The sequence below is a fragment of the Natrix helvetica genome, assembly GCF_964273705.1.
Source record: "Natrix helvetica genome assembly, chromosome: 2".
Taxonomy (NCBI): Eukaryota; Metazoa; Chordata; class Lepidosauria; order Squamata; family Natricidae; genus Natrix; species Natrix helvetica.
In genome coordinates this window covers 269,329,795-269,356,187 of record NC_138552.1, presented here as the reverse complement: position 1 = coordinate 269,356,187, position 26,393 = coordinate 269,329,795, and the positions used below count along the sequence as shown (strand labels likewise).

General features: G+C 41.8%; 1 protein-coding gene across 1 annotated transcript in view; it reads left to right on the top strand.

Annotated features, from left to right (window-relative positions):
• The window catches only part of SCARA5 (scavenger receptor class A member 5), a 137,375-nt gene that overhangs the window by 68,563 nt on the left and 42,419 nt on the right, over positions 1–26,393 (top strand). The window contains exons 4-5 of the mRNA XM_081944900.1: positions 17,099–17,776; positions 25,704–25,784. Of these exons, the coding sequence (XP_081801026.1) occupies positions 17,099–17,776; positions 25,704–25,784 (759 nt within the window). The remainder of the gene's footprint in view (positions 1–17,098; positions 17,777–25,703; positions 25,785–26,393) is intronic.

Genomic DNA, 26,393 nt, shown 5'->3' with positions numbered 1-26,393 from the left:
ATATAATTCAGTGGTTCTGAGATCTCGTCTGCTAGTTCCTTCAGAACCCTGGGGTGTAATCCATCCGGTCCTGGTGATTTGAACTCATCTAGGGTAGACAGGTGCTCACTTACCATTTTCTTCCCTATTTCAATTTGTGTTCCTAATCTGATTTTTGTGGTGCTGCTTTTGACAGGTTGGACTGTTTTATCCCTTTGTGTAAAGACAGATGCAAAACATGAGTTAAATAGTTCTGCTTTCTCCCTGTTGCTTGTCACCTTCTTGCCACTTTCTCCTAGCAATGGACCAATTGTTTCCTTAACTTTTTTCTTGTTTTTAACATGTTGGAAGAAGCTTTTTTTGTTAATTTTTACTTTTGTGGCAAGCCTTTCTTCATTGTGAGCCTTAGCTTTCCTCACTTCATCTTTACATGCTCGGGCTGTTTGCTGATATTCTGCCTTAGTTATGTCCCCCTCCTTCCACTTTTTATACTTACCTTTTTTGTCTTTCAATTTGTCAGATAGTTCTTTATGCAGCCATGCTGGTTTCTTTTGGGAGCTGATATTTTTCTTCTTCATTGGTATTGTGCTAGACTGGGCTTTTGTAATCTCATTTTTCAAAATTTCCCAAGCTTCTTGAGTTATTTTCCCCTTGAGGATTCTCATCCATGGAATTTTTCCCAAGCTCTCTCTAAGTTTATTGAAATTAGCTTTCTTAAAGTCCAAGACTCTAGTTTGGCTTTGTTCTACTACTTGTGTTTGGATAATGTTGAATTCCAATATTGCATGGTCACTTGCCCCCAGGGTTCCTATGGCTTCAACACCTTCTATCATTTCCTCTCTGTTAGTGAGGATTAAGTCCAATATGGCTGATCCCCTTGTTCCCTTCTCTACTTTTTGGAAAACAAAGTTGTCTGCTAGGTTTCTTAAGAACCTGTTGGATCTTCCACTTGGTGCAGAGTTTGTTTCCCAGTTGATGTCAGGGTAGTTAAAATCTCCCATTACTATTGTGGTGTGCTTCCTACATACCTTAGTTAGCTGACTAGCAAAAAGTTCATCTACTTCCTCTGCTTGGTTGGGTGGCCTGTAGTATAGACCTATGGCAGTGTCATTTCCCCCACAACCTTTAATATTGACCCAAATGCATTCAAGATAGTTCTCATCATTGTTGTGTTCTATTTCTGTAGAGATGTAGTTATTTCTTATATATAGTGCAACTCCACCTCCTCTTTTATTTGGTCTATTTCTTTTAAATAATTTAAATCCTTCTAGCTGTATGTTCCATTTGTCGGTTTCATCCCACCAAGTTTCTGTAATGGCAATAATGTCGTATCTGCCCTCTTTTACTTGAATTTCTAATTCGCCCTGTTTATTCCTCATACTCTGTGCATTGGTGTATAGACATTTGAGTCCATTTTGATTGACCCTGTGTTTACTGTCTACATAACCTGTGTTATGACTGACTGCCCCTATTTTCTTGCCACTTGTGTGATTCATGCACATGGTATGGCAATCACTATTAAATGCTTGGTTTTGCTTGACAGCAGGAGTGATAATCTTACCCACACACACATCTATGTTACATGCACTTATAACCCTATGAATTTTAGTTTGCTGGGGACAGAAATGTTCTGTATCTATTAATTCTCTGTCCCCGCTCTTCAGTTTAAATGTTTATCAAGAAAATCTGTGAATTTAATGCCAAGTAACTCAGTCCCTTTCTTGGATGGGTGCAACCCATCTCTTTTGTACAGTTTTTCATTGGACCAGCTACAGGCATCATGACTAATAAATCCAAAGCCTTCCCTTTTACACCACTCCTTTAGCCAAACATTAAACTCTGCTACACGCTGCCCCTTCCCTTTTTGTTCCTTATATACAGGTAAAACCTCTGAAAAGATAAGCCTACAACCTATACTATTAAGTTCATATCCCAAGTTCTGGAAATCATTCTGCATAGAAAGTACATCTTTTTGGGACAGATCATTTGTGCCAAGATGTATAATAGCATCAACGTCACAGTCCTTACTTGCATTCTTGACTATCTTAAGAATACGCCTCTTGTCTCTGCTGGCAGTAGCACCTGACAGACACCTGACCTCTTTTAAAACCTCCATATCCTCTCCTAAATTTACATCCCTTACAATTGAATCACCAACCAGAAGGTGGCTTCTCTTTTTGCTTACCTTGCTCTTCTTCTGTGACTGATGTGTGATACCTGGTTCCCCATTTCGCATTTCCGAAGAAGGTACTTCGTTTTGGACCATGATCCCCTGCTTATTTGAGTCATCATTATCACACCTACCTTGACCTATCTCTTTAGTGTCCCCATTAAGGTCAGCAAGGGCACTATATCTGTTTTGCTGGGTCACAGAAAAAGCTTTGTGTTTATGGTTCACAGCTCTCAACCTGCCAGATCCCACGGTTGTCCAGACTGCTCTTCTCCTGCAAGATCTTTGTGGCAGAGGGGGCTGATAGCATGGCATCTCCATAGAGTGGAATGGCTGAAGTAGACATCTAGTTTCTGCTTGGAGAGCACAGATTACAGATTCTAGATAGGTAATCTGTCTATGTAGACTAGTAATTTGTTTACAAAGGGGACAGTATCCAAAGTTGAAAAGAGTACTGCGAAAGACAGGTGCAAGACAGCTATTACATTGAACTAAGCCGGTCATTTTGAAATAAAATAAAATCACAATCTCAAGCACACTAATCCAGAATGTGTTATTGCTATTTTGGTTTATAGATATATGATTTGCGCGCCGTTAGGCGCGCGGGCCCCCACCTCACTCTCTCTTTGTCTCTGTGACTCAACCCCTTCTGTCCAGCAAGCTCCAATCCCTGCTTCAGGAAGGTTCAAATGTTGAAAATGCCCTTTTTAAAAATCACACAATATATTACTCATAAACTAAGCAACACCCAGACCATAACCAGTAATAAACTCATCAAACTTAGTGCATTTTGAGGACAATACACAGCTACAGATGTGGTCTGAACCACAATTTGAGAAACTCTAACTTGAAGTAATGTGTGAACTTGGCCAACATTCGCTTTTCCTATTTTTATTTTATAGGCTTTATAAAGATGACTAATATTCATTGTAAACTATAACTCATGGGTTAGCATGTTGTGTGAGCCCAGCCAATCGAGGTTTTAGTCTGTGTCACAGTTAAGCAAATCATGGCACACAAATTGTATAAGCACAGCAAGCACTGACTAGATGGACCCATCTTCTGAGTCGGCATAAGGCTGCTTTCTAAGTTGCTATATTTACTTGGACGCAGGAATTAAATATGTTTCATATTACATCTGTGGAATTTCAATTTTCATTAATGGAGACAAAATTCTGTGTTACGATGCCCAAGATGTCCCTTTCTGGGACTGACAATTGCAAGTGTTTCAGATTTTTCCTGTTGCTGTTGGGTATTGAGGGTCCCTTTACAGTTCAGGATAAATATATTATTATGTTACAGGTTTGTGCTGTTTTTATTTTTTTTTAACTGACTAAATTTGCCCGGTGTACTATGTAATTTTGTCTTTGTTCTTATTATGTGCTTTTATTTTTAATTGTATCCACATTTATGCTTTGCAACCTACATTGACTTAAATATTGTTTATGTCTGGGTGGAGGAAGTGAGATCTAAATATATACTCTAAAATATTTCTGAATGGGTGACTTCATAATAAATGCTCCAAAATGTAAAGTGATACTTTCCAACAGCAAAACATACTTCTACATATTTTAAGGATGCAGTTTTTATTATTTAGATGGATTAAGAAATTGTGTAGTGAATGGAGAGGACAAAGCATAACATAAAGTCCCTTGATTCTTAGTGACTACATAGATAGATTTTCCCCATGAAAATTGGTTGCTATTGTGGTCTTTCATATCTTCCAACAGTCTGTAGGAAGTTAAACCCCCCACCTCCTAGAAAAATGAAATATCCTGGGAAATATTGAAAAGGCAGAATATTATACTTCCCTGGATCAGAAATGAAGAAACATGTTTTTAGGCAGGAAGCAGATTCTTAATAGCCCCCACTTTTGCCAATGTGCCATTAAAAATCCTGGGTCAGTCTATTCTACATAACAAAGATCTCCCCTTTCAGTGCCAGGGTGATGGGATTAAGGTATGATAGTATTAGCCCTTTACCCATCTCACCACAGGGCAGCTGGGAAGAAGCAATGCTCAACCAAACTTGGACTCAAAACACAGCCTACAGAGTTTCACACTGCATGGTCCCATGAGAGTCTGACAACCAATCAGAATACAAGATCAAAATCAAAGGCCAGAGAGGGCATAAAACCAGGAACTTTCAGCATCTCTGCCTCTTTTCTTCACCCAACATCTGGAAGCATGTGATTCCCGCTTTTCTGTTCAGGAGCTCAAGCCATATGATCCTGTCCACCATTAAACCATCTTTCCAAGCAGCCTTCAGGTTTCTAGTCCCCACTTGGAACTGAACCCAGAACAACATTTCTTCCAACAAGTCCACCCATCACCACTATAACCTGCTGCTAGTTGTCCTCTTCTTCTCTTTCCTCCCATCTTTCCCAGCAACAAAGCCTTCTCCAGAGTGTTAGATCTTTGCACACTGTCTCCAAGGTCTAAAAATCTGAGCCTGGTCATTTATGCCTTGAGTGAAAACCACATATTTTACATCCCTCGAGAATAGATGGATCAAACAGTAAGAAAAGACTCTCAGAGTTTTTTTGTTTTTTATTTTATTTATTTATTTGTTTGTTTGTTTTCATCAAGCATGAATTAGATAACAGATATAAGTATAGACATGATTATGAATACATGTAATGTATACGAATACAAGGGAACAGTAGGACAGGGATGGTAGGCAACCTGGTGCGCTTATGCACATCCCTTAAAGACCTCTTATTATGGAGCTGACCATCAAGTAGAGAGTCTAAGGTTAAAGTTTGGGGAGTTTGGGGAGGAAACCACAGTGTCAAGTAGTGCATTCCAGGCAGGGGGGGGGGGGGGGTTCCTGCCAGTTCTAACCTCTTCTATAGAAGAGGTTCCACAAATCTACAGAGCCATTTAGAACCAGTTCCAGCTCCCTCCCCCCCCCCCGCCTGTCTGCACACATCAAGATGAAGAGCGAGAAGAGGAATTCTGGGAGTTGAAGTCCACAAGTCTTAAAGCTGTCAAGTTTGAACACCCCTGGGATTTTTTTTTCTAAAGGGTTAAGGGTGCAAGGGTCTTGTAACTTGACAGTTTAAGACTTGCATGCTTCAAATGCCAGAGTTTCTGAGCCAACATTTTGGTTGCTAAGCAAGAGCATTGTTAAGTGAGTTTCACCACATTTTACAAGTTGGCCACGCCCACCACATGACTGCCAAGCCACTACCACCCAGTCACATGGCTGACAAGCCACTCCCACCTGGTCACATGGTTGGCAAGACACTCCCACCTGATCACATGGCCAGCAAGCCACTCCTACAAAGCAGGCCACACCTACAGAAGAGGTTCTAAAATTTTTTGAAACCCACCACTGATTCCAGGCATTGACCACTCTGTTACTGAAGTTGTATTTTCTGCAATCAAATTTGGAGCACTTTACCATAAGTTTGTATCTATTGTAAGCTCAAGTGTTGTTGTGGTTGAAGCTGCAGTACACATTGACAGGTAGGACATTGTAGCAGATAATTTTATGTACTACACTTAGGTCAGATCAAAGAGGGTGGCGTTCTAAATTGTCTAAGCCCAATTAGAAAGAATCATTTATCATAGGACAGGTCTTTTCTTGGCAGGACTTGGATAATTGCAGCAGACAGAAATTCGATACCAGTGGTAATTGGTGCATCGTTGGAAGACATGAAAGAATAGGTTAGGGGTCATAGAAAAAAAATCTATATGTCACATAATCAATCAACAAATTCCAATCCCTCTCTTGGCTCTGTTGCATCTATTCGTACTCACTGCTATGTCTGTTCTAAAGGGTTTGTGTGGCATGTGTTGAGCAAAGTGATCGATAGATCGATTGAATCAGTTTTGCTACCATCCCTCTTCAGCAGGTCACCAACAATGAGAAACCAGCTCCCAGCACTGTGGCACAATGGGGCAAGCCTAATTGTGGGACCATCCAACTTTTCTAGGTTTGTTTTGCATTCCCTTCTTTTACCCAGTTCAGTGGCCCATTGGTTCTATCGTTTTTGAAGAATGGTGTTTTTCAACTTTGCCAGCTTTAAGGTGTGTAGACATCAACCCCCACTATTCCCAATTCTAAAGTAGCCAAGGTTGAAAAACACTGCTGTGGAGGATGCACAATCGTGTCTTCCCCATGCTATATTGTGATATGTAGGCAGTGGTGTGCTGGATAGATAGATAGATGATAGATAAATAGATAGATAGATGATAGATAGATAGATAGATAGATAGATAGATAGATAGATAGATAGATGATAGATAGATAGATAGATAGATAGATAGATAGATAGATAGATAGATAGATGATAGATAGATAGATAGATAGATAGATAAGATAGGATAAATAGATAGATAGATAGATAGATAGATAGATAGATAGATAGATAGATAGATGATAGATAAAGAGTAGATAGGATAGATAGATAGAAGATAGATAGATAGATAGATAGATAGATAGATAGATAGATAGATAGATAGAGTAGATAGGATAGATAGATAGATAGATAGATAGATAGATAGATAGATAGATAGATAGATAGATAGATAGATAGATGATAGATAGGTAGATAGAGTAGGTAGAGTAGATAGGATAGATAGATAGAAGATAGATAGATAGATAGATAGATAGATAGATAGATAGATAGATAGATAGATAGATAGGATAGGATAGGATAGGATAGGATAGGATAGGATAAGATAGATAGATAGATAGATAGATAGATAGATAGATAGATAGATAGATAGATAGATAGGATAGGATAGGATAGGATAGGATAGGATAGGATAGGATAGGATAGGATAGGATAGGATAGGATAGGATAGGATAGGATAGGATAGGATAGGATAGGATAGGATAGGATAGGAAGGTAGGTAGGTAGGTAGGTATCTGCTGGCACCATTGTTACAGTGGTGCATAGTGTTGGCCACGGTATAGTTGATTGGCATGCTAGGCATACTGCTTCGGCTCTGCTCACAACCAGCTTGAAAATTACAAGAAAGTTTACCAATTGGCTCCCGCAAGTCAGCTCCAGCACACCCCTAAATATAGGTGTGTGTATTCTTGTGGAACTATTGTCATGGACCAGAATTATTTGCGCTGTTATTGGATGGGTAATGGATGCAGAGAGGACCTCTGTGCTTGGAATGACAGTTCTATTGCTCTTGCATAAACCCAAAGGCCAGTGTCAGAACACAGCTATATCCAGATTTTGATGAAAACAATTGCAAAATAGTGGCAGGTTGTCCACCTGCATGGGAATGTTGGAAGGAGAATCCATCTGGCTCAGTTCCAAGTTGGGAGGATGGTGCTGGAAACAAAAAGGAGGCTGGAGGCTGATTGGAGAGAAAGTTTAATGATGAAGCAGAACCACCAGCCACATGCAATTCTGGGCCACCTGACAAAATGGAGTTTAGAGTGGGTGGGTTTTTATAGCTTCTGGATTCCTATGGGGGTCATGTAGGGGTTATGTAGGGGTCATAGTTGGCGCTGTAGGCAAAAGAGGAAATGCAAATCCTAAGTGTTTGTCTGAGCTAATTTTGTCAACCTTTTGTTTGTTGTGTAGGAAGTTATCACCCAGCCCTCTCCCAAGAAAAATGAAATATCCTAGGAAATACTGAAAAGGCAGAAAATTTCTCTGGATGTAAAAAAAGGAAGAAACATAGTGTAAAGACAGAATAGCTCCCTGTAGCTTCCTGCCTCCACCCACTTTATCAATGGGCCATTAAGGTGGCCAAGCCAGTTCACTTTACATAATAAAGAGTTCTCCCCTTCAGCTCCAGGGGGATGGGATTAAGGCATGATAATATTGGCCCTTTACCCAACTCGCCACATGGCATTTGAGAACTCAACCAAACCTGGATTCAAAACGCAGCCTAGAGACTTGCCCCTGCATGGCCCCATGGGAGTCTGACAACCAATCAGAAGACAAGCACAAGATCAAAGGCCAGAGAGGGCATAAAACCAGGGACTCAGCATCTCAGTCCTCCCTTCTCTTCTCTTCTCCACCAACATTGAAGCATGTGATCATCTTTTCTGTTCAGGACTCAAGCCATGTGGTCGTGTCCACCATTAAAACCATCTTTCCAAGCAGCCTCCGTGTCTCCAGTGTCTTTTTCCCCACTTGGAGCCGAACCCAGAAGGACATTTCTTCCAACAATTGCTTATCTGAGTTTTTGTCTTGACCCAGTCTTTCTGAACGGATTACCCAATCTGCATTTCTAAAAGTTGGCCTCAGTTTCTGCTTGGGACAGGAAAACTGTGCTGGTCTCTGCCTCCCTTAAGATTTTTTTTTCCTTTCTCTTTTAGGGGAAATATTTTATTCTGCCTTTTTAAAATATTTCCCCCCAATACTTCATTCTTCTGGGGTGGGGGTGGAGACTTCCCACAGGAGGATGCATGGATACCTACATCCTCTGCAATGACCATTCAGTGCTCTTTGACTTTACTCAATGCTGCTTCTCTGATTTTACTTAGATGTTATGAATGGTGAAGTATAACAGTTTTTATGCAGCTTGGGATTGTTGCTGGGTGCTGTCAGCATATTGGGGGAAACACTACCTTAGCACCGGTGCAGCTAGAATGACCTTTTCATCCATGGACTAGGGAAAAGGCAATGTCATGAGGATATGGTAGTCAAAAAGCTATTGCCTGGTGTACTTTCACACTATGGTTAGAAGCAAGAGGAGAAATGTTAAAGAAGAAGCCAGGGCAAAAAAGGAGGACCTTTTAAAGATTGTTTTTGAAAAGTGGCTTCTTTAGCCAATCCTCTTACTTCATTTTGACATCTTTTTAAATATTTGAAAAAGTACACATGCAGGGCTCCTAATCCCCTTTCTTCTAGACTAAACACCACTCCATTTCCTCTTACTGTCCTCATACAATTGTGTTCATTTCTCTCGAAATATCATTTTGGGGATGAATTGAATTTGAAGTTTCTTAAAAGGTTCAGAGGTCCACAACTTTGTTTGGAAAATTCTGTTTTCTAAGGGTAAGATCTGAGGGTGTCTTCAGCTTATTTTGGGATGTTGCTGAGTCTGACATCGCCAAAGATGTTATGTAGTGATGCCAATGGCAAGGCTTTAACTCAAACAGAAGCCAGACACCACACCAAGCCACTATGAAGTGTGTAAATAAGTTTACGGCTTAGCATTATGTATGAAACAGGTCACTAGGATGAACAAACAGAATCTAGTTAAAACAAAGCTAGTTTAATGAATCCAGACACTAGTCTGTTAGTCATTAACTTCCTAGGTTGGTATACTTGATATTTCTCTACTTTTCAGGCTTCTTCCGAGGTCAATAAAATGAGGACCCAGATTTTGGGGGGCAATAGGCTGACTCTGTAAACCACTTAGAGAGGGGCTGTAAAGCACTGTGAAGTGGCATATAAGTGCTATTGCTATTACAGATTTAAAAAAGGACTATGCAGCAGGGCTGGGTTACTGGCGGTTCGGTGCGCATGCGATTTTGCTCCGTGTGCATGTGCAGTTGCCTATAAATAGGTCTGTGCATGCACAGAACATTTAAAAAGGTCAAAAAAAAGATGACACGGTGACCAGGGAACCGGTTTGGGGGTATAGCGAGCATGCGAGCCCTACTGTCCCTAAACATGCCGGGCTTGTTGGCTGGAAAGTGACAGTCTGAGTTTGAGACCCAAGCGTCGTATAATGGGGTGGGCACCCATCTTTACCTAGCTCCTGACCTCCTAGCAGTTGGAAAGCGTACAAATGGGAATAGATAAGTAGGTACCACTTTTGTGGGGGAGAAAACAGTTCTCCATGATGTCTTGCTGGCCACGTGACCATGGAAAAGTCTTTGGACAGCACTGGATCAATGGCCTTGAAACGGAGATGAGTGCTGCCTCCTTTAGTCAACAACCACTAGTGGGGTAAAGTCAGCAGAGACCCCTTGTCTTTTATTTCCCTAGGGTACCATTTTACAGATATTTGTTTACTTATTTATTTATTTCAGGGCCTCCCAATTCCTTTGGTGGCTTACCTTCTGGGGTCAGTAAAATGAGGAACCAGATTGTTGGGGGCAATCACTGCTCACTTTGTAAACCGCTTAGAGAGGGCTATAAAGCACTGCAAAGCGGTATATAAGTCTAAGTGCTATTCCCATTGCTATTACAGTTTAAAAAGGACTCTGCAGCCTAAAAGCAAACATCTAAACAAAACAACAAAACAACTCCATCCAACAGTAGATAGAGCTCTACTCTATCCCAAAGCCTGGGAGAATATCCATTACTTCTTGTCCTGCCTTCAGGTGCTTTGGATAATAGCTTGACTCCCTCTTCTTTGTAGCAGTCCCTTAGACACTGGATCATGAATATCATGTCACCCCTTGTCCTTCTTTTCATTAAACTAGACATACCCAGTTCCTGCAACCGTTCTTCATATGTTTTAGCCTCCAGCCCCCTAATCACCTGTATTGTTCTTCTCTGCACTCTTTCTAGAGCAGGGCTTTCAAACTCCCGGCCTGCAGGTTGGATGTGTTACACGCTGGCCACGCCCACACCCAGTTTAGCAAGGGGGGGGGAAGTCCTGATATGTCACATGATACTGCCCTGATGACGTGAGTTTGACACCCCTTGTTTTAGAGTCTCAACTTCTCCTTTTTCATAACATAGTGATTAAAACTGGGTGCACTATTCCAAAGGTGGTCTTACCAAGGCATTCAGTTTATGTGATTTACCACCACTGCCACCCACTCTCCTATGGGTCAGAGTATCCAGGACTGTTACAGTGGGATATTGCATAATCCACGTATCAGACCTAATACTAAAGCTTAGCACAACTCTTTTAAAAGCAGATCATTTTTGTTAACAAAGATCCTTACTGCTACTCACATATGCTACAATGGAGGAGGTCTTCTCTCAGGATATGATGAATTTCTTTGGAGGTCAGGGCATGCAGGCTTCAAAAGTGTTAGGTTTTTTTTTGTCATCCTAGCTCTTGTTTGGAGGTCAGCCATCTGCTTTTCACATTAGAGGTCTTTTATTAGCAAATTCTTTAGTGTAGCAGCTTCAGTGTTCTTGTTATCTCCATCATGGCAGGCTAGAATCTGCTCACAATTTCTAATATTTCAGCTTTCCAGGTGAACCCAATTTCTCCCCAATTTCACCCTTTTGTTTTGTAATAACTTCTTTATTGTTTTTGTCTTTTTATCATATATTGCAATCTTTATATCAACAGTTTGTACAATGTTACATCGACGTATCTATGTATGTTTTCCTCTCTTTACCGTATATTACAATCATTATGTCATCTTATCTATACATTTTTATGATATTTTACATATTTACCTACTTTTATATACAGTTCTATGTTTATTTATGTATATTGTTTTCGGCTTAATTGTTTTTCTTATTATCCAACCATTCATACCACTTATTCCAAATTTCGTAGTATTCCGATTCTTCTTTGTCCTTTAATTTTAGGGTTAATTTGTCCATGTCTGCACAATCCAAGGTTTTTTTTTTATCACTAATTCGTCTGGCGGTGTATTATTTCCCTTTAATTATTCCTAGTAAGAAGGTTTCGGGTTTATACTTTATTTGTTCCCCCATAATTTCTTGTGCCCACTTCCAGATTCTTTTCCAATATTTTTGCGATTCCAGCCAACTTCAGCTTTTTGATCTTGCTCATAACCCATTCTTTTCACTCCTGCAATATTTTCCCACTTGTCCTCCATTCATTTCCTTAAGTGCTTACAGTGCATTTGGGCTGCAATCGGAGAGTATAGATGTCCCAGTAATAATCATAAACAAGTAATTAGAATAAATCAGTTAGGTATACAAATGATACTAAGTATGAGATCCCCCCAATCAGACATTTAATAAGATGCAACAAGAGAAGCACCCACCATTTAAGAGTTTCTCTCGAAATATCTTGGATTTCAGCTCCTCTGTCAATACAATCAGTAACTATTTTGGTTGGTATTTATCAATCCAGATTTGCTGGACTTCAATTCCTGATGTTCTTTGTTGCTGGAATCCAACTTGATGGGGAAGCTGAGGGTTTTGGGAAAGCTAATTCAACTAAACTAAATACTTATAAAGGAGAATATTTGTAGGGTCATCAATGCTGATGGTGCTACCTAGTTTGGGTATTGAAACATCTGCAAGAAAACAACCAAGCTCAGAGAGCAACAAGGACCCCTCAAACCAATGCTTAGTTTACATGACATAGCTTTGATTTAATTTGATTTAATTGCATAGATCACTAAGATTATGTTCCAGAAATTGGGTAGGGGTGCTAGTGCTTTACAGCTCTCTCTGAACAGTTTACAGAGTCAGGATATTGCCTCCTCATTTTACCCACCTTAGAAGGATGGAAGGCTGAGTCAACCTTGAGCCTGGTGAGATTTGAACTGCCAAATTGCAGGCAGCCGGCAGTCAGCAGAAGTAGCCTGCAGTACTGCACTCTAACCACTGTGCCACTGTGGCTCAATTAATTCCATTATTACCTATCACCATTCCATGCCGAAATGGGGTTTGGTAGGTTGTAGTTTTGCATCGTATGGGACCTAGTCATTTTCTTGAAATCTTGTGAATCGAGTCATCATATGAAACCATAATGTAGTTTCTTTGAAAATGAATATACCCTGTGAATAAGTAATTGTGATTTGTTAGCCCTGCTCTAGGATCTAATTCTGTGATGGCGAACCTATGGCACGTGTGCCGCCTGCCATTTGTTAGGGCACGCGAGGCGTTGCCCTGTCAGTTCCAACGCGCATGTGTGCACTGGCCAGCTGACTTCGGCCTTCTTTTGAAGCCATTTTTTGCCTTCTGGAGCACGAAAAACCGGCCCTACGGGCAAACCGGAAGTTTAGGAACAGACTTCCAGTTTGGCTGCAGGGCCATTTTTCACCCTCCGGAGCCTTCAGGAGGCTTCAGGAGGTTTCCCTGAAGACTCCGGAGGGCGAAAACTGGCCCTACGAGCAAACTGGAAGTGACATCTGGTTGTCCGTAAGGTCATTTTTCACCCTTCGGAGGCTTCAGGGAATCTCCGGGGAGTCGGGTGTGTGTGTCTGTTTTTACCCTCCCCAGAAAGCCTCTGGAGCTTGGAGAGGGCGAAAAAACCGTGCCAAAAGCGGGGGAAGGGCACTGGTCGTGTGTGCATGTGCACACGTGGGGGAGTTACGCGCATAGCATGGGTGTGGCACGCCAACGCACAACCCCCCCCTGCGCTTCCCCTGCTTTTGGCACAGGAGCCAAAAAAGGTTAGCCATCACTGATCTAATGTGTTGTGTGAATTTAAGCTATGTATTAAATAATTGCATACTTTGGCTCAAGAAAATATTATAGATAGGCTTTTTATGTTTCATCCAAAGCTTTACAGATGGGATGAGGTAAAAGAGGAATATGGAGGAGAGGAAACACAGTGCTCAAGGGGGGAAAAATCAATCTGCTTTAGTGATCAATCTTTATTTTTATGGCCTGGCACATTTCAGACGTCATATTGCTCTTCTTCAGGAACATGAAAACACCCCCATTAAATATTGTGATTATTATGCGTGTTATTAGGAACAGGGATATATTATCAATTCCCCACCCAAAACCCCTTAGGAACAATGTACTGCAACATTTATTATCGTTATAAACATGCAAGATATCTGGAAAAAAATCACTTGTCAAAAACAATATTTTAAAAAAGATAACAGACATATTTATTTTAAAAAGGAGCCCTTAATACAGCATGTCACATCAATGAAAAGTAACACATCTTTTTCCAATTAAAGAGAGAAGAAAAGTTCATTTTTTTCAGTCTGTGATACAGTACAAACTCAAATGTTTACAAGCTTCAGAAAAAGATTCCCGCTGCTACAGCTATTTAGCAGCTGTGTTAATCAAAGGCTTCTTGCAACAAGAAGTTAAAAGACTCTGACCCCGTCTTTATATGAAAGTATGAATCAGCAAAAGAAAAGTGAGAGTAGCTACATTCTCACGTCTTAGAAGATATTAACACTCCTTTACTACGTAAACAGCAAAAACAAAATGTCTTTAAATTCCCTGATAATGAGATAGCACAGATTTGTATCAGGGATAGAAAATTCTTCTCCTTACTAAGATATTAGTCACTGTAAGCACAAGATCCAGGGTAAGTGAAATTTTATAGTAAGTTAACCATTTTTGTTTACTTATCATTTTTTGGCCTATAAAATGCCACGTACTGAGAGCCACAGAGGCATTTTTCAGACTCAGCTTGGCTTTATATCTATTCCATATTCTCAATATGACATATCAATCATTCAGAGTACAGCTGAAAGGGACCTTGGAGGTCTTCTAGTCCAACCCCATGCTCAAGCAGGAGACCCTATACTATTTCAGACAAGTGACTGTCCAGTCTCTACTTAAAAACCTCCAGTGATGAAGCAACCACAACTTCTTTTTTTTAAAATATATTTTTATTATTTTTACATTTAAAAACAATGCAATACCGCGGAGTCGGAGTGACCATACATTCACATTATATACAGCTAGTTTCAACCATTAACAGTTAAACTACTTGATACATTGTCTATTCTTCTGTCCAATCACAATATGTACATTTGTTCCAGTCTTGTCATCTTGTTTTATACCAATCATAAAATCTATTCCATACCACAAAATATTCTGATTCCCCTTTATTTTTAAGTTCAAGAGTGAGCCTATCTGCTTCTGCACAGGCCAACACTTTTCTGATTATATCTAGCTCTGATGGTGTATTTTCTTTTTTCCAATACTGTGCATAGGTTATGCGCGCTGCAGTCAGTATATGTATAATTAGATAGAGTGTATCTTTCTTAAACCCCTCCGGTATTATGCCTAGGAGAAAAGTTTCTGGTTTAAACATAATTTGTTCTCCCACCATTTGTTCTAACCATGATTGAATCATTTTCCAATATTTTTTTGCCTCATTGCACGTCAACCACATATGATAGAAAGTGCCTGGTGTTTTTTTACACTTCCAACAGTTTGGGGCCAGATTTTTGAACATTTTGGAAAGCCGTGCTGGGGGGAGATGCCATCTGTCGAACATCTTATAAAGATTTTCTTTATACGCCGTAGCCAATGTTAGTTTCTGATTAAGTATCCAAAGTTTTTCCCACTTAGCCAATTCCACATTGTAACCAAATTTTTTTGCCCAGGCGACCATGGTTTCTTTGACATGTTCCTCCACTAGCTTATATTCCAACAAGAATCTATACAGCACTTTGATCAGTCTGTTTTCTGTCTGTATCAACAGTTTATCTAATATTGTGTAGTCTTTGGCAATACCTTCGTTCTTCCTATCCTGTGCATACCTTGATTGTATCTGTAAATAAGACCACCATTCTACTTGTACTCCTAGTGATGTCAATTCTGATCAAGTTTTGAGCTCCCCCTGTCTGTTCAATAACTCTTTATATGTGACTATATTTTCCATATTGATTAAATTTGGGTGTACACCCATATACAAGCAACCACAACTTCTGATGGCAAGCTGTTCCACTGGTTAATTGACTTCGCTGTTAGAATGTTTCTCCTTAATTCCAGGTTGCTTCTCTCTTTGATTAGTTTCAATCCATTGCTTCTTATCTTGTCTTCTGGTGCTTTGGAAAATAAGTTGACTCCCTCTTCTTTGTGGCAGCCCCTCAAATACCAGAATACTGCTATCATGTCACCCTTAGTCCTTCTTTTCGCTAGACTAGCCATACCCAGTTCCTGCAACTATTCTTCGTATCTTTTAGTCTCAGGGCCTTAGTCACCTTAGTTACTCTTCTCTGCAGTTTTTCTAAAGTCTCAACATCTTTTTTATAACATGGTGACCAAAACTGGATGCAGTATTCCAGGTATAGTCTTACTAAAGTTCAATAAAGCAGTACTAATATTTCATGTGATTTTGATTCTATGCCTCTGCTTATGCAACCAAGGATTGTATTAGCTTTTTGGGCTGCTGCTGCTGCACACTGCTGGCTCATATTTAAGTGATCATCCACTAGGACTCCAAAGTCCTTCTCAGTTACTATTTTTGTCTAATCTGCATTTGTACCTTTGGTTTTCCTTCTCTAACTGTAAAATCTTGCTTTTCTCCACATTAAGTTTCATTTTGTTGGATAGGGCCTATTATTCAAGCCATCCATTTGAATCCTGAGCTTGTCTTCTGGGGTGTTGTCTATTCCTGCTTAATGTTATCTGCAAATTTGATGAGTTCCTCTTCTATTCCTTTATCTAAGTCATTTATGTAGACATTGGGCCTAAGACGGAAACTTGTGGTACTCCACTGCTACATGTAGTACCTTTAAGGAATACTTGTTGAATATGATTTGTCAGCCTGTTACAAATCCACCTGATGGTGATTATATCTATCCCATATTTTTCTAGCTTACCAAGAATTAGGTTGTGGTCTACTTTGTTGAATGCCCTATTGAAATCGAAGTATACTACAGTATATACAATACAATACAATACAATACAATGCAATACAATACAATACAATACAATACAATACAATAGCAGAGTTGGAAGGGACCTTGGAAGTCTTCTAGTCCAATCCCCTGCCTAGGCAGGAAACCCTACTACACCATCTCAGACAAATGGTTACCCAACATCTTCTTAAAGATTTCCAGTGTTGGAGCATAATAATTTCTAGCATAATAATTTTTAAAAGCTACATTAGCCTTAGCTTTATCATACTACAAATGTCCATGCCACCCAGATCTTGGATTGTGTCCGTCAAACTACAAAAGCTAAGAAATTGCCCCAAAGGTAACGATCACTGAATGTATGTGAAGTATGAACCATAAAATCTCTTAAATCAGTGATTTTAGAAATCAAGGTAGTTTGAAGGAACCTTCTTCCATTTTTATTAAAAAGTGCTGGGAATGAATCTGATGAGTGTGAAAATACAGCTCAAATTGTTTCTCTGTCATTTCTAGAATGTACAGCTCTGTTCTTATCTCTAATTTCTTCTATTTCCTTTCTATATTTTCTAGTTTCTAGACCTCAGAGATCTCCCGAAGACCTGAAAATGCTAATGGGAAATGTGAACCAGTTAAATGAAAGTTTTCAGAATCTTCATTTGAAAGCAGGGAAGCAGCTGCCCTTCAAAGGAGACTTCCTGGACCAAATTTGGAGCCTGCAGGACATGCTCCAGAATCATTCTGACTCTCTGCTAATATTGAGCAGCTCCCTTCAGAAGTTGGAAGGGGCACTCAGGAGCCTGCAGACCCAGGCAACTCAAGCAGATCAAGTCCTTTCTGGCCTACGGGATAGTCTGAGCCAGCAAAACGACCTGGCACAAATGGAAATCTACAAGCTTGCTGTAGAGGGAAATAGTAGCAGTTTGCTTTTGAGGCACCATGAGGACTTACTCTCTAAACTGGCGTCTCAAGTGGAGAGCCTGAATGACCAACTGACAGAGGTAGGTGGGCATGTGGGTAGCATGAATCGGACTCTGTCTTATGACGTGGGAATCCACCACACCCGTATCCAGGACCTGCAAGTCCTTATCAGCAATGCCTCAGAAGATGCTCGGCAGATGCGCTTTGTCCACATCGCCATGGAACAGCAGCTCAAGCATGAGCTGGCCATTCTGAACAATGTGACTGAGGACCTGAGGCTCAAGGATTGGGAGCACTCCATTGCTTTGAGGGATATCTCAGTGATACAAGGTAAGGAGTGCAGCAAATGTAATTGTCTCTTGGGTTCAGGTGTAATTCAATGTTATCAAATTGAGGGCACTTCGTGACTAAAGGCCATGACTAAATACCTATGAGACCATCTTCTCTGGATTGAATCTGTCTGCCCGGTGAGATCAGGAAGAATGGGCTTCCTGAGGGCCTCTTATTTGAAGAGATGTCATCTATAGGGGTCATGAGAGTGAGTCTTCTCAGTGATGGCTCCCTTCTTTGGAACAGTTATTCCTCATTATTTTTCCTCTTCGAGTTGAATGGGCTTCTGAAGGGCCATGACAACTTTGCTCTTTAGGAATGCCTTTGGGAATGTGGAGGTTTAGCCTGCCCCCTTTGATTGGTGCTATCATGATACTTTGGTGGTGTTTATGTGTTGGATGTCTTTTAACCCTATTGTGGCCTTCTGTCAGCCCACTTGACGCCTGTGAGAACTTATTACCCTGTTTCCCTAAAAAATAAGACCTCCCAGGATAATAAGCCCAATCGGGATTTTCAGCACATGAATTAACATAATCCCTCCCCCCAAAATAAGCCCTCCCCAAAAATATTGCAACACAGCAGTAGCTGTGAGGCGACCACGCTCGCCGCCTCCTGCACCTCAACAATAATAAGACCTCCCGAAAATAAGCCCAAGTGCTTATTTCGGGGGTCAAAAGAAAATAAGACCCTGTCTTATTTTCGGGAAAACATGGTAGCTATATACATATGTAACTTAAAACATAGCAGTAAAGCTACATGCAATGTATTGAGCTAATCTTTGTACATTATACATGAGCCATGGTGATGTACTGATTAGAATGCAGTATTGCAGGCTAACTCAGCCGATTGCCAGGATTTCGATTCTGACTGGCTCAAGGTTGACTCAGCTTTCTATCATTCTGAGGACTGATTGGGTTGCTTCCATCTCTGGCCATTGGGGGCGAGCAACTGGCCCCCGTGGAACGGGTGCGCAATTTGACCCAGATGGTTGGGGGCAATATCCTGACTCTGTAAACTGCTCAGAGCGTGCTGTAAAGCACTAGGGAGAAGTATATAAGTCTAAGTGCTATTGCAATTGCTATTGCTCCAGCAATATTATACATTTTTATAATAAAATACATTTTGACCATTCCAAGTTAATCATGGACCATATTATAGAGTTTTAAATATATTGTCTACCAGAGCTAATGACGTCTCATTCCCTGCATGATACATGCACTATTAATTAACTTAATCTGGAATCATATCCCTCCTCCTTCGCCCGAGATCCATATGGCTTTCCCCTGATTACATTCTAGCATTCTCCCATGTTTGGGGGTAGGGGGGATAAAGATATAGCCCCTGCTATTTGCATTTTCTTTGGTTGTATATTGCTTCTGGGACTATTCGTGATTCTTTTTTATGTCTTTAATTTTAAGGCTTCTAGTGTTATTGGTAGTTGGTCTACCTATACATAATATAAATTAATCAATAAATATCTTGTAACTATGGAAGCAAAATTTCTTAAAATCTGGGACAAGGGAATTAGGGTGGGAACACTGAATGTGTGAGGACAAAAGGCATTGTTTTTATTCTTATTTGGATTTGTGACATCATTGGGTAGCTAACAAGTAGCCATGTAGTGCCTTCAAGAAAATATATTCAGATTAAATGTATTGTTCTCGCTCATTTCTGGTTGTGACATTATTATGTGACAAAGAGATTCCCCCTCCCCCCCTCCATATTGCCTATATGATCTGAACACAGAAATTCTGTTCCAGTCTACATGAAAAATTAAAGAGAGAAATGCTTCCTTTTCAAGTAGCTTCATGCTCACGGTGACTTTGCCACCTAGTGGAGACACCACATGTGTTTGGCCTTTTCTTCTAGAACAAAATGTAATTATGGATATTTGACAAAATAGTTCTAGTATTGTTGTTATGGTCCATGGATTCAGATGCTGATCAAATTCTAAATTAAGCTATGCTTGAAATACCAGCAATTTGATTGAACAGTTAAAGCAATCAAAAGCTCAGTTTGTTATGAATCTGTAATACATTTTCCCTTCACTTTCTTCCCAGCGGCCAATGTTGCATAATATGATTTTAACCAAGAAGTTGGCTTTGGGTTTTGAATTGGCATTAATTTCTTAGGGATGGATAGATCATTCTGTCAGCTTCACACACGATAATTCATTCTGTCTCTCCCATATTTGTAGGGCTATTTCCAGATGGTGTCAATTTCACACATGTTACCCATAAATCCATTTAATCTAATATCCAGAGTACTATGCAATATTTTTAAATGCACAAAAATACACAAATATACATCAAAATGGATTTTCTGTCACAGCATGTTTTTATAAATGTATTTCACCCAAATCATTCACATATGGATTATTTTTTCTTTAAATATGGCTTAAAAAACATTTAAGTAAAATTTTGAAGATGAGAACGGCACCTAAAGAAGCACAGAATTGGAAGGAAAATTACATTCCAAATTTCACATTAATACAGGAGCTAAGGAACAACTCACTTGTAATCATTAATTATAAAGAATTAAAAATTTCAAGCATTCTTAAAATCACCTGTGCAGCTCCCCATATATTTTCAGCCTCTTAGTATGTATGTTAGCTTAAAATATTTAGAATCCCTAACCAACTTGGCTGTTGTCTATGATTACTGGTGGATAGTACATTGTGAAAAACTATTCTATTTTACCAATTCCCATTCATATTTTTAATTGAATACATACAGGAGATACTGGATACTTTAAAGATACCACACATATGGATAGTAAACAGCTGTTGAGTCCTGTTGATTTTCTTGCTTTGTTTGCTTTTGAGCAAGTCACCTTTTCAGCCATCTCACTGAAATTGACAGTTTTCATATTTCCCAAGAAAGTTTCTGTGTCTCAAAACACAAAGGTAGAACCTTAAATTTTGCTGTCTGTCTGTATCTGCCAATCAATCAATCAAACAAGCAGCAAGTTGGGAAATTGAACTTATATAATGTAAATAGCACAAGACAAAAACTGTTAATCCTTTTCCCTCACACCAAAACTCTAATCCAAATTCCACATCCTGTGCTTTTGGGTTTTCTTTTAAACCCAAGCATTTAACAGGTGGCTGTGCTTAAATAGGTTTATAGCAAGAGTGGCCAACTGCAGTCCTAGAGCTCTATGTGGCTATAATTTCCTTTTTTAGCAGCCTTTGGCAGGCAAGGCGATTGCCAAACCGTAATGGCATGGTTTTTTCATTATTTTGATATGGAAAGAACCCCAAACTGTGGTGCATGATGAACAGTGTTGTAAAAAAAATGGATGCAGCTACCATAGATCAATCTAGCCGTTATGGCGTGGTGGCTAGAATGCATTATTGCAAGATAACTCTACCCACAGCCAGGACTTCAATCCTGACCAGCTCAACACAGCCTTCTATCCTTCCGAGGTCGGTAAAATGGGGAGCCAGATTGTTGTGGGCAATATTCTGACTCCGTAAACCGCTCAGAGAGGGCTGTAAAGCACAATGGAGCGGTATATATGTCTAAGTATTATTGGTTATTGCTATCTAATGATTGTTCTGGACCTTGGAACATTCCTAGATTGTGACTCTATTTTTAGTGGAAAACAATCCCATCATAACATTTCTGAATTGTGGTTGTACGTTGAGGACTAGCTGTAAAGCTCTTTAGGGTTCAGATTTACAGTTCTTGTAGCAATCTAATAATAAATTTGAATTTAATAATAATAATAATAAATTTGAATTTATTAGCCGCTCCCTCTCCACACAGGACTCGGGGCATACAATAAAACATATAAAACATAAAACATATGTGCAAACACATAAACATCCAAATACACACATATACAAAGACATACATGCACAGAGGAGGTAACAAATTACATCACATTAGGACTGTTAAAAATCAGCCATTAAAATACCCCATTAATAATAACACAATTTAAAAATTCAAAAGGACTGTCAGGAGGAATAAGAAAAAATATTTACGGTTGAGCCAGGCCAGATAATTGAAAGAGGTGGGTCTTCAGCTGTACACGGAAGGAGCGGAGATCGGAAGTAATCCTGATGTCACGGGGGAGGTCATTCCACAGGGCTGGGCCCATCACAGAGAAGGCTCTGCTCCTGGGTGTCGCCCCCCGACACTGTTTAGTGGACGGCACCCGAAGAAGTCCCTCTCTGTGTGAGCGGATTGGTCGTAGGGATGTATGGGGCAGGATGCGATCCCGCATGTAACTAGGCCCTGTGCCATGAAGCGCTTTAAAGATCGTAATCAAAACCTTGAAACGCACTCGGTAGACCACAGGAAGCCAGTGCAGCTCGCGCAGGAGAGGTGTTACAGGGGAGTCTCCGAGTGCATCTCAAGGGAAGCCCCATGTAGAGAGCATTGCAGTAGTCCAGGCGAGACGTCACCAGCGCATGGGTGACTGTGCGTAGGGCATCCCGGTCCAATAAGGGGCGCAATTGGCGCATCAGGCGAACCTGATGGAACGCCCCCCTTGCCACGGCTGTTACATGGTCATCCATGGACAGCCGGGCATCCAGGAGGATGCCCAAATTGCGCACCCGTTCCACGGGGGCCAGTTGCTCGCCCCCAATGGCCAGAGATGGAAGCAACTGGTTGAACCGGGGGGCCGGAAGCCACAGCCACTCCGTCTTGGAAGGGTTGAGTTTTAGTCGGTTGCCATCCATCCAGACCCGTACGGCCTCCAAACACCGGGACATCATTTCAACGGCCTCGTTGGGGTGGTTCGGGGTGGAAATGTATAGCTGAGTATCATCAGCATACAGATGATATCCCACCCCAAAACCACGGATGATCTCGCCCAGCGGTTTCATGTATGTGTTGAACAGGAGAGGCGAGAGCACCGACCCCTGTGACACCCCACATGTGAGGGGGCTCAGGGTCGATCTCTGCTCCCCTGCCAACACACGTTGCGTCCGGCCAGAGAGGTAGGAGCCAAACCACCGTAAAACGGTGCCCCTGACTCCCAGCCCCTCTAGCCGGTGCAACAGGATACCATGGTCGATGGTATCGAACGCCGCCGAGAGATCTAATAGGACCAGGATAGAGGAACAACCCCTATCTCTGGCCCTCCAGAGATCATCAACCAACGCGGCCAAGGCCGTCTCCGTGCTGTGCCCGGGTCGGAAGCCGGACTGGCGCGGGTCTAGATAATCATTCTCCTCCAGGTGACGTGGAAACTGTTGTGCCACCACACTCTCTACAACCTTCGCTAAAAAGGGAAGGTTGGAGACTGGACGATAATTGACTAGCTCCGTTGGGTCCAGGGAAGGCTTCTTGAGCAGGGGCCTCACAACCGCCTCTTTCAAGGCAGCCGGCAGAAACCCCTCGCCCAACGAAGCGTTCACTAGGCCAAGGAGCCAGTCGCGTGTAACCTCCCAGGATGCCAGTACAAGCCAGGAGGGACACGGGTCCAATAAACATGTGGTAGGTCGCAGACGTCCACGCAACCTGTCCAAATCCTCGATGGCAACCGAGTCAAACTCCTCCCAGAATGGTCCCTCAAGACTCGCCTCGGGCGCCTCCACTGGACCACTGAAAGGGGCCCATCCCATCCGGATTTGAGCGACTTTGTCCTGTAGATATTTCCCAAACTCCTCTGCTCTGCCCTGTAAAGGGGCTTCCTGCGGCCTCTCAAACAAGAGGGAGCGAGTCACCCGAAACAGGGCGGCAGGGCGGTTATCTGCGGACGCAATAAGAGCGGCACAATGTTGACGCTTGGCCGCTCTTAATGCCACAAGGTACGTCCTCAAATAGGCTCGTGCCTGTGCTCGGTCAAATTCAGAACGGGAGGATCTCCAACGACTCTCTAGGCGTCTCTTGTGGCGTTTCATCACCCTTAGCTCCTCGGTAAACCAAGGGGCCAGGGTGGTTCGTCGCCGCAGGAGAGGCCGCAAAGGCGCCACTCGGTCTAGGGCCCCGGCAGTCGCACTATTCCATGCGTCTACCAGGTCCTCCACCCGGGGGCGGGTCAGGTCTACAGGAGGTGGCCCAAGCTCCGTCTGGAACTTATCTGGTTCCATCAGGCGCTTGGGGCGGAACCATCTAATACCTTCCGGTTCCGCCTCCCCGCAGCGGGGGGTAGCACCAGGGAAGTCAAGTCGGAGAAGTGAGTGATCTGACCATGACAGGGGAATAATAGTTGAATCCCCTATTCCCAGATCACTCGTCCACTGGCCAGAGACAAAGACAAGGTCCAGCGTGTGGCCTCCCTCGTGAGTAGGGCCCTGAATTAATTGGGTCAGGTCCATGGCTGTCATGGAAGCCATGAACTCCCGAACCCCCTCAGACGCTTCTCCCATCGACGGCAGGTTAAAATCCCCCATCACTAAAAGTTTGGGGGTCTCAACCGCCACCGATGAGATCAGCTCGAGGAGTTCAGGCAGGGCCGCTGATGTATAGCGAGGAGCCAGGTATACTATCAGCAGGCCCAACTGCCTCCCTGGGCCCCATCTCACGACAAGGGACTCACACCTGGATGTCTGCTCGAGCCTCAGTGGTGCAGTGGTCAGAGTGCAGTATTGCAGGCCACTTCTGCTGACTCTTGGTTGACTGCAATTTGGCAGTTCAAATGTCACCAGGCTCAAGGTTGACTCAGCCTTCCATCCTTCTGAGGTGGGTAAAATGAGGACCCAGATTGTTGGGGGCCATATGCTGACTCTGTAAATCAAACTCTGTGTTATTGGCTATTGCTCTGAGTAGAATTTTCCCATTTTGTGCACTCTGATTGGGAGAATGTGCTTCTGGTTTCACCTCCCCAGATGGTGTGGAAACAGGAACATAGAGATAAGACTTCTCCATGGCTGTCATAACTCTTTGGAGGATGTAAAATCCCTCTCCTTTTCCACTGGTGACAAGAGTGATAGTGCTGTATACCTTATGGTCTCAGAAGGCTGATGTCAATCTTTTGCACTGATTATGCTCTCTAGATTAATGATGTTATGGTTTTATATTGGTTTATCTTTTCATGTTTTCATTACTGTGACCGGCCTAGATGGCGGCAGAAAACAAATGCTATAAAAAGAGAGAGCAAAAGAGTCTGAATCCTTAAATATAAGCAGGAGCTTAGACAGTTTTTTGACACCAGAAACAATTTGCTCTGGCTGAGGATATTCCAAGTCATGGTGCAAAATTGATTGGCCCTTGTCAGTTGGGTGACTAGTACTGCATGCTTCATGGTCCTATTGGACTACAGAGATCACTCTGACAGATTTGATCGGCTGTTGTTGGATTTTCTTACTATCTTCTTGTTTCCCTGAATGACTAGAACCTGCACCTTAGCCCTCCCCTGCCCCAGGCTGCTAAATATATAATTCTAAATATATGATTCTGACCCCCTTAAACCAGGGGTGGGGAACGATGGCCCTTTTATGACTTGTGGACTTCAATTCCATGCTGGCTCAGGAATTCTGAGAGTTGATGTCCACAAGTCATAAAGGGGCCATCGTCCCCCCACTCTGCCTTAATCCAAGTGTTGTTTTAGCCTCCTAAAATATGACATCCTCTGCAGTGTATATTTATTTATTCCACAGGCTAAAATTCCAGAGGTCCAAAAAAGGATCACAGGGGCTAGGGGTGGGGATGTAGACCAAATCATCAGGGAGAGGTCAAGTTATAAAAAGAAAGAGCAGGAGCTTAGTTATTAAATGAGAAGAGAGCTTTGGGGCTAAAGCTTGATAGAATGTGGGAGAAATGGATTAACGTTGGACAGGAAACTAAGTGGTTGCTCCAGATGGCCGAACCATTAAGATAATGCAGACGATAAGAGGCTCTGATACTCAGCTGGTAGGACCTTCAGTTGAGGTTCATTCATGAGTCTGATTGAGAATCCCAAATACGGCTGATGGTTTCTTTGCTAAACTTTGACAGTTATAACATACACCAATGCTTTTTTCACATTCTAGGGCCACCAGGACCAAAAGGGGATCAAGGCAATGAAGGAATGGAAGGTGAACCTGGCAGACCTGGTATGCCCGGACTGCAAGGTACTGTGTTATTATTCAAAGTGCTTGTGTGAATCCTATGCTGTTACTGAATAACTATAGCAGAGACCCAGTGTAGAGGTTATACAAAGGTTACGTACAGGCATGAGCAGCAAACTGCCATGCGCCTTAGTAACCGATTACCTCAACTATCTATGAGCTCACCTAATTAGCTTCAGGCACTACCAGGAACTATTGAGTGATGTGAGATTCTACCCTGGGTGGGATGTTCTTAGAGATTGACAAGGAGAATGTGCCTATTACAATCCTGTTGCTATATGCTCATTGCTTTGCTTGTAAAAACTGTATAAAAAGAATAAACATTCCGAAGGGAGGGAGGCATTTTGGAATGAACCCTGCGATGTTGGATCTCTGAATCCATCAACCCAGAAAGCCCAACCTGTCTTAGTCCTTGTGATTACCTCCAGGAAACCCTAAAAGGAAAAAAAAAACTCCCTAAGCATTGTCTGCTAAAAGAGGATAAGAGTCTGGTCTGATTGAAAAGCTGAGCAAAATAATAAAGGTGCAGGTAAACGGTACCCCTCGCATGTATGTGCTAGTTGTTCCCGACTCTAGGGGGCAGTGCTCATCTCCATTTCAAAGCTGAAGAGC